Below are 9,476 nucleotides of genomic sequence, written 5' to 3' on the forward strand. Positions count from 1 at the left end.
GATGCAGAATTAACTCCTTCAAACTGTCGCAACTGTGTAGGTGTGAATGTCGCAATTGTCGCTCAGTTATGATTCCTATTTTTCCCACTTTAATGTTCCATTCGCTTGACTACAACACAAATTTGCCCTGAAACAGCCTTATTGCTTGTCAATTTGTTAGTATTGGTTTTTCGTTCAATTATCTCAGTGTTTTTGTGTGATAAAGCAATATACACCCGATAAAGTCAGGCTTTTGTCTGACTTAAGCCTTAAGGATTTTGTCTGACTTAAGCCTTAAGGCTTTTGTCTGACTTAAGCCTTAAGGCTTTCGTCTGAATCCATCGGGTCTCTTAAAGACGAGGAATATCGATGGCTAAAGTGCCAAACCACGTATCTCCGATTCAGTGTTCCAAAATCTCCGCCCATATTTTATTTTTTCGAAGAGAAACTAGCCGACCTCATAGCTTGAGATTTGTACAAAATTAAGTGCTAATAGAGAGGCGAATTCAAGGGAGTTTTCAAGGAATTAAGTTGCCTACTTTTCCACAAAAAAAATGAAGCATAAAAAGAAATCTGCAACGTCACAAAACGGACTTACGTGGTTTTGCACTTTGGCCCATCGATATGCTTTCTTTGCTGTCCAACTCACTTACCTTGATACCAGAACCGTCAGCCTCGATGTACTTTACCCTTGTGGGATCAACTTTGCAGTCGGCGTAAAATTTCTTGAGCATTTTAATCATCTGATCCGTGTCGTGGTGGACATAGTTAAGTGAATGATTCCCCAAGAATTTGTAGTCGAAGCCGATCGGTATGGCCCTCCATCGTTTTGCCTTACTGGCCTCTTGCAGAAAGAACACAACTCCGCCGTCGGCACGTACCATGCCGTGAGCTAAAACGAAAAGCAGAACATGTCAATGGATAGCTAATCTGAAAATCTCAGAGCAGCCTTTTTTCCACTTCCCTTGCCCAAGTGCCCAAGTAGCAGTGATCGTGATAAATTGAGATTTTGTCGGTTGGTTATCGTGATTATATCGATGAATTTTATCGTGATACTATCGAATTAAAAATTGCCGTTTATGACGATTCAATCTCTGTATGTCGCAATTTTTGGTTCGATAAAATCGCGATTAATTTTCGTCTGTAAAATCGAGATTAAATCGCCATTCATCACGATTTATATTTCTATAATATCATGATTAACAGTCGGGCGATACAATCGCGATAAGATCATTAAAACACGCCCGAATAAAGCATTAAAACACGATTCTGTGACCAGCGCAACTGACCCATTCTTAATTCTTGTATTTTTGAAAAGCATTGTTTATCGCTTCATCTATCGATTTCAATAATCAGCCGGCTGCTGTAAATAACGGACACCCTTTGACGCATCACCTCTATATGTACCTACATACATAAGAGTCGCTCTCACAGCGCTCTCCGGCGCTCTGCGACGCTTAACCGCCACAAAACTCGGTCCTCCCACAGGTCATCAGCACTGGAAAAAAAAAAACAAAAAACACATTGGATCTAGAGTCAAGACTCTTGAAAACATCGACAAGAAAAAGGACTCTTGATTCAATCAGATTTAAGTTTAAATCAAAAGGAAATCCGCTCGAATTAAGAGGCTTGGTTCTTGATTTAAGCTTAAATCTGATTGAATCAAGAGTTTTTTTCTTGTCGATGTTTTTAAGATTCTGGACTCTAGATCCAATGTGTTTTTTTTTTTCCAGTGAGGGATTTGGCATTCCCTCGGCTCATCCATAACCCCCTGTCGCCAAGCTTTCACCGGGCGTCCCCGCAATACCTATATGTACTACCTATAAGTCCCCATAAGTACCTTTCTCGTCAAAAGGGAGACATTCTCCGTCTTCGGCGAGTGCACCCAGGGCCATAAAATCCTGACTGTAGAATGGCTCGTGGATGAAATCTGTGGATCCCACGATACATGCCTCGATCCGTCCCTCTCGTATCTCCTCCACGGCCTTTCTCAGAAAGTAGAACAAGCTGTTGTTACTACCATCCAGACCCACGTTGTGACCTACAACAGATTACCATAATTAGTAGTATCTCGATTGTCTGTGGTTGTATTGAGTTTTTCATAGGAAGAGAATGGCCACTGGTGGATGGTCCTCTGATTGGCTCACTCGTCTTAATCTTCTCGAGGCCCTTTAGGATGAAAAAAGGGACAGATGGTACATGCCAATGGCTCAAAATAAAGTGCATATGACTTGCGATTGGACTAATTTTGTAAACCATCTAAAGGTACTATCGCCAATTTGTAGTTTTTACTGAGCAATTATACTAATAAATCAAGATAGCGACGGTGTCAAGTCGGAATCACATAACTCGCGCGGTGGATAAGCATCTGCGACTATAGTAGTGGTATAAAGGACGAACCAATTCGACAGATCCTTGAAATTCTTGCAGAATCTTCCTCGCACATATGAGCGACAATCACGGCCGTTTGATAGAAGAATGTACCGATTGAGTAATTTTCCGTAAAAAATATATATGTACATCGCAAGTCTGCGACGTCGCAAACGAGTAGCAATTGCTGACTAAATCAACGTCGATATAAGAAATAAAGTAAATAAAATAGCTTTTATTAGATTTTTTTTGGTGGTATTGTTAGATTGGTTGAACATGCAGGTGGAAATTATCTCATACCGTTCAAATTCAGGCAGTAGGCGATGCGAGCACTTGCGTAGCTAGTGGTGGAGCCAGTCATGGTGCGTTTGTTGTTGCCCCTCAGTAGGCGAGGGCTGAAGTCTGCCTGACAAGACAGCGTGTATATGCCGCAGTTGGTACCCGATAGCGACTTTGGGTGAACTCCTGTGAGAAAGACATATGTCGCAGGCAAATAGTAAAATCAGGCATTTTGTCAAATGCCTAGGCAAATAATAAAATAAATTAACTTAGATTGAAATTCTGATTCTTTTCCTAATTTTAGACAAAATATGTGATTGCTCCCGTAAGAAAAAATTATCAGTAAAAATTTGCGTCACACAATAGTATTTTAATTGATTTTTAGCTCCTGAGCGGACACTTATCTGGAAATTTGCAGCATGTCATAAAAAGCAGAAATTTTAGAATTTCAACGTTTAAAAATATGAGAAGCTATCGGAGAGGCATAGACAAAAAGAGTTCGTAGGTTTGATGAGTTATTTTTTCCTAAAATATTGAAAACTCGTGAGATCTCCGCCATAAATTCACAAAATTCTGTAGACTTTCAAAATTTAACTAACTGCCTAGGCATTTGATAAAATGCCTGATTTTACTATTTGCCTGCGACACATATAAAAGTGGACGTATTACGGTGATTTTTTGTCGAGAGGACATGCCACATATTGCATCAATGGCTCCATTTTTTCAGCTACTCGTCATTTTTCTCCAATTTTGAGATCCCAATTCTGTTGCCGGGAAACTAAGGAATTCACTTGCCCATTTTGACAAACAAATTCAACGTATTACGGGCATGGTTTTTTTAAAGAGAGAAAATATCGCATTCGAGTGCACTTTCGATATCATTATCGAACGCGATATTTTTTCCCTAAAAAAACTACACCTTTATTACGTTGATGTTTGTCAAAATTAGTAAGTGAATTTCTTAGTCTTCTAACAACAGAATTGCGATCTCAAAATTCGAGAAAAATGACACGTAGCTGAAAAAATGGAACTAATTGATGTGATACATCACGACATAAAATATAGCGTCCATTGATTCACCTTGAAGTCGAAAGGAACTATTTCCGTCGTGACTTATTTCTTAAGGCCCATGAGAATATATGTACAACAGGGTATGTGTCACAAAAGAGATAGTTCCTTTTGAAATTCATGCAAGTACCGTTAGATTCAACCGAACTCCATCAAAGCGATCTTGAGTTCCATGGACCCTTTATAATGTTGGTCTGTATGCTTGGATGATAGACAAGCCGTCGCTCCTCTGACGTAAGGGCGTACCTCAATTTCCGCGTGAGTCCTAATTTCCCTTAAAATTCAATGCTTTCAGGGGCTCATTCTGAAATCGAGATACGCACTTACGTCAGAGGAGCGACGAAGTATGACGATTCATCAGATCGTTATTAAACTTTAATGGATTATATGGACCGGCCAACTTCATCAGATTCATCGTGCTCTGGAGGTCACTGCCATGGATACGATGAAACCGTGATTTGTGATGTTCTGACCTCAAAGTGTCTTATTTTATTGAGTGCGTTTTTAGATGATATGATGGTTGACAATCTTCAAATTCTTTCGCGCGGGATTTCCCTGGTAAAAATAAGCCATACAAATTACCTATAGCCCGGCCATAGGAAAAATCCTATGGTAAATTGAAACATGGCCTTTTGGCGATAGGAATTTTCTATAGCCGGCGATTGAGAATTCCTATGGCTCGCTGTAGGAATTTTCAATAGCCGGCTATAGAAAATTTAGGGGTTCGCAGCTAGGGGATGGTGGAAAAGGGTTAATATTGTGGAAATAAATTTTGAAACCATGAAAAATAAAAATAATGAAACTTCTGGGATGTAATTTAATCGATTTTGAGGATTAGAAATTTCCTACCTACCTTGGGGATTGAACCCGGGACCTACCTAACACTAACCGAAGACCCTACCAATTGAGCTATACCAGATGATGCCTTAACTTGACGCAAAACCGGTATTTAACGTCGATTTGAACGGGCTATTTTCAATCTGCCTGGATTTGTCCGTGTATTTATTTTACTTTTTACTTTACTATATTTTTGAAATTTATTTTATCGTTTTACTTGTTTTATTTCCTTGCTGACTCTATTTTTTTCTTCACTCTATTTTATTTTTCAAGTACTTAATTTTTCTTCTTTAATTATTTACTTCTTATTCCTTTATTTTGTTTTATTTTTTACTCTAATTTATTTTAATACTTTATAATGTTTACTTTTTGAATTCATTCTATCCTTTAACCTCATTTAGATTTTCCCTTATACTTTATTTTTTTCTTCACCTCATTTTTTTACTTCATCTCCATGCTCTCTCTAATTTTTTACTTCAATTTAGTCTTTGACTTCATTTTATCATATATTTAATTCACTTTATTTTATTTCTCTTCTGTTGTCTCTGTAATTCTATTATATCTGATATTCTATTACTTCCACTATTCTATTATTTTATTTATTTTTTTCTCTTTAAATATTTCATTTTCATTATGGGAGTGGTAGGCCTAAAGGGAAGAAGAGACAGTATATAGCGCTAGTGCGAGAAAGAGAGGTGCGCGTGACTTAGGATCCAACTGAAGCTCCGGTGCGGATGCTTTGCGCACTCATGTGACACATCTCAGCACCTATGCGCTAAATCTCACTCCCCTATTCATTCTCACGCCGGATTTTCCGTCGGACGGAATCAACGATTTTTAACAGTGTATATTTGGCCGATTCAAATAAAAAAAATCAAAATCAAATCAAATTAAATTATGGAAAAGAAAGAATTATTGAGAAAAAATGGAAGAAAAATATTTTTAGAAAAGGAATTTCCAGGATAGATTCACTGGCGCTTATGATGATTTTCGAAAAAAACTACTTTTTTGATTGCCCCTCGTGCACACGCGTATTTCCAATCGCCAGATACTGAACATTCTGTTGCCGGCTACAGATGGCTGTCTTGGCAGCGGATGGTTATTGCCGTTATCCTATCACCACTATCTAGTGATAGCCACAAATGGCCAGCTATTGAATGTCCTATCGCTGGCTATTCATGGCTATCGCCGGCTGTAGAACGTTCTATCGCCGGCCATTCGTGGCTATCGCCGGCTGTAGAACGTTCTATCGCTGGCCATTCGTGGCTATAGCCGGCGATTGAACGTTCTATCGCCGGCCATTCGTGGCTATAGCCGGCGTTTGAACGTTCTATCGCCGGCCATTCGTGGCTATAGCCGGCGATTGAGCGTTCTATCGCCGGCCATTCGTGGCGATAGAGCTTTTTATCGCCGGCCATAAGGGCGATAAGAAAATCCTATCGCCAGCTATAAAAGCTATAGAAAATCCTACAGCCGGCCATAAGATTTCTCTATCGCCTTTATGGCTTATTTTTACCAGGGTTTTGCGGGTGATTCTTCAAGTCCTCCGTAACTTTACAGGAGGAGAAGAAATTATCAAGAAAACTCTACAATAATGTAAAAAATATGTCGCACGGACTATGCGCTATAAAACACTGGCTGTTTGAGAGCTATGTTAAAAAGTACACAGATTTGATGATGCTACTCATAATATACGAGTAAATTCAAACCCAGAGTCACACAAGAACGTCTGGTGAATCGTCTGATAAACGTCTGAACGATGATACGACCAGTTTGACGTGTGGGATATGGTTTTGTCTAGCCGTTTAAATGAAGGCGAAATACGCTCTGTCGCTCTATTACTCATTTAACTTAGCACCACGTAGCGGTGGCGATGCGTGAGTGATCGATTATCGATATTTCCCCCATTTGAAGCCATGGTAAAGAATCGATTATTAAGGTGTTCGTTTCGAACATTGTGTTTATTGATCCTTTTTCATAGGTTTAAATGGCAGATCGATCGGAATATCGCAGAGCACACCACACCAATGCTGGAGCGAAACAAATCAAACATTTTCTTTCCGTTAGTGTTGCGTGAGTCAATGATGAGCAAACCTGCATCGATGATAGCCTCATGAGCCATCTCAAGGAGCTTTGGAACTGCGGGAATCTGGCATTTGGCCTGCGCAAGGTTTATGTTAAAGGCGTACGTATCGTAGCGATCCCAGTCCTTGACTGTGCCTGAATAGTAAGGAACTCCTTCAAATCCTAAACACAGGAACCATAAAATATAAAGATCAAGTAGCATGTAAATAGCAATAATAAAATACAAACAATTTGAAGCAATCAGACCTAGAAAATGTTAATCGCATGGCAAGGTCTCGACATGTTAGAAAATTTCCATCGAAATGTGATCAAAATTGACAAAAATCTTTTCGAAGAAAATTTGCGATCATTCTCGAGTAAATTGTTAAAAGTTCGAAAGGAACTTTGAAACTTTGTGATGCAATTCATCTTCTTTAAGTATATCGACAGTGCGTAAGCTGGCAATCACATAACTCGGTTTGCGACGTCACAGACTTCTTGTCATACCTACTTTATTTTTTAAACGGAAAACTACTCAACGGCAATTCTTTAAAAGTGCCGTGATTTTTCTTCTCTGTGCGAGGAAAATTCTGTAAAAACTTCAAGAAATGATGTCAATAATTTGTTCCTCTTTATAAAAATTACAGAGGCGGAGATTTTCAGACACCGCAAACGAGATATGCGATTACCGACCTAAACCGTCTATATTTAAAAATTGCATTGTTAGGGGGAGTAATAGATTATTTCCATACATTTTTAATAAAACTAATGACTTGAAAATTGACGTACAACATACATATGTAACAAATAACTCATTTTGGAGAAGAGAGACACAATTAATTTTACAATTGATGATCATATTCTTCATCGAAATTACATTATTAGTTACCTTTCATCCAAGTTGTGTTGACCCCCGTCATGGCTGCTTTATTGTAAATCTTCTCCATGAAATCTGAAATATTGTCACAATCGGGAATTCGAGCTGAGACGCCCGATATTACAACCTCGAATTTTTCATCCATTTTGCACCTGAAATCCGAGGTAAAATGCCTATGTATTTCTCTGAAAAAGTCAATTCTTAACCTTTTAAGTGGATTGATTGCATACAACTCCTGTAGTAGGCAAACTATCCAAAATAAAGGGGTCAAAAGCAGAAAGGTACCAATCCACATCAGCAATTGCCATATTTAATTGGGCAATATAATTTTTCACATGAAAACGGTTATGCGGATTTTTGTGCAAATTTCAGTGAATTTTCTGCATAATAATTACGATGCAAATTCCTTATAATTGTCAAAGGAATCTGCAGAAACGTTCCATTGTAAAAAATGAAATGGCTCGATCAATTCGGCAGTTACTTGTGTGACTTGATTCCTTTCTGCTATACCTACGCGGTCCAAATGGAAATATTAATATCTTAATATTTAATTTGAAAAATAGAATGAAATTGTGAATCAACCACTGTACTAATTGCGAGGGGCGTTGGTTCATTTGAAAGGTGTTGTTCTCAATGCTTCGGGAAAACTATAAATTATTTTCTGGGGTTCGTCCCCGATTTTTAAATCCCTAAAAACTCATAAATTGGATGAGGGGAAGTGGGGGTTTTTTGTTTTTTGTTTTTCGGAAAAGTTTTGTTGCTACGCATCTTACTTTACTGTTTGCTGTCTTTTTATCAGCTGTTTTCATTCAACAATCATCATTAAGTGAGGTTACTTCCAACACTCAACTGCCATCAACTTACATTTTTCTTTTCCCGCGTTTTTTTTTTTTTTTTTTTTTTTTTTTTTTTTTACGGTTTTTCATGATTGCTTCCATCTTTTTCCTATTGCCAATTTTTCCTCATTAAGTCAATAACCTCCAAGTTTTTTTCTCATTTTAACATACCAAAAAAAAAAAAAAAAAAAAAAAAAAAAAAAAAAAAAAAAAATTCCGATCAGAACTTTTCACGCTGTTTCTTTTCAATGTGTATAAATATGTTTATTATTAATTTCCATTTTCATTTCATCCTTTTTCTTCTGATTTATTTTTTTTAATTTAAAAATTGAACTTTTCAGTTATGATTTTGTTAAAATAATAATAATTTTTACTAATTTTAATTTTAAATTTAACAGTTGTTATGAGTGAAATTTTCAATGACCGAGGCGGTCGTCCTCCAAAACGTGGTCGCGTTTTCCAGAATTCTTCGCATGTTCGTTTAGTGAAGCAAGAACTTAACTCTGTTATTAGTATAGAAAATCAAAGTTTCATTTCTTCATTTCGGAAGTATAAAATTGATGATCAGAACTTTGATGAAAATTTTGTTACCAAATTTTCAGTCGGTTCAATGAATATAATTTGTCATCATTGTGATGCTCGCCATTTTCAGGGTGAAATGTCCAATGGTCATTTTAATAACTGCTGCCAAAATGGCTTAATTTCTTTACCGAGTATTTATATTCTCCAAATTTCATAAAGCGTATCAGAAATTATAATAGTGCTGTTGCTTTTGCCTCTTTCTCTGTAAATCGAATTGATATTCCGGGTGATGGACCTTATTGCTTTAAAGTTCAAGGATCCATATATAGGTAAGTTTATTTAATATTTACCGTTACGTAACGTACTTTTTTCAGTTTCTCAGTCCGTCCCTCCCTCCTTCCCACCCCTTAACGCATCCGGAATGCAGCTGCATTCCCCGGAAACCAGAAAGCAGACTGAACATGGAAAAAACGAAGAAGAAAAAGCGGAAAAATTAGATGAAGTTAAAACAGGAGCAGAAAAAGAAGAAGAACCAGAAGGAACAGCTACTGAAGAAGAAAAAGAAGAAGCAAAAAAAGAAAAGACAAAAGGAGGAAAGAAGAAGAGCAAAGTTGTAGGAAATATAGGAAGAAAAGCAGGACAGA

General features: G+C 37.5%; 1 protein-coding gene across 1 annotated transcript in view; it reads right to left on the reverse strand.

Moving 5' to 3' along the window:
- LOC140225525 (fatty acid synthase-like) overlaps positions 1-7,619 on the reverse strand; it is a 17,272-nt gene extending 9,653 nt beyond the window's left edge. The window contains exons 1-5 of the mRNA XM_072304722.1: positions 7,487-7,619; positions 6,628-6,780; positions 2,650-2,814; positions 1,820-2,020; positions 633-871 (exon numbers count right to left, since the gene is read on the reverse strand). Of these exons, the coding sequence (XP_072160823.1) occupies positions 633-871; positions 1,820-2,020; positions 2,650-2,814; positions 6,628-6,780; positions 7,487-7,619 (891 nt within the window). The remainder of the gene's footprint in view (positions 1-632; positions 872-1,819; positions 2,021-2,649; positions 2,815-6,627; positions 6,781-7,486) is intronic.
- Positions 7,620-9,476: the final 1,857 nt, after the last annotated feature.

Source organism: Bemisia tabaci, chromosome 9, assembly GCF_918797505.1.
Source record: "Bemisia tabaci chromosome 9, PGI_BMITA_v3".
NCBI lineage: Eukaryota > Metazoa > Arthropoda > Insecta > Hemiptera > Aleyrodidae > Bemisia > Bemisia tabaci.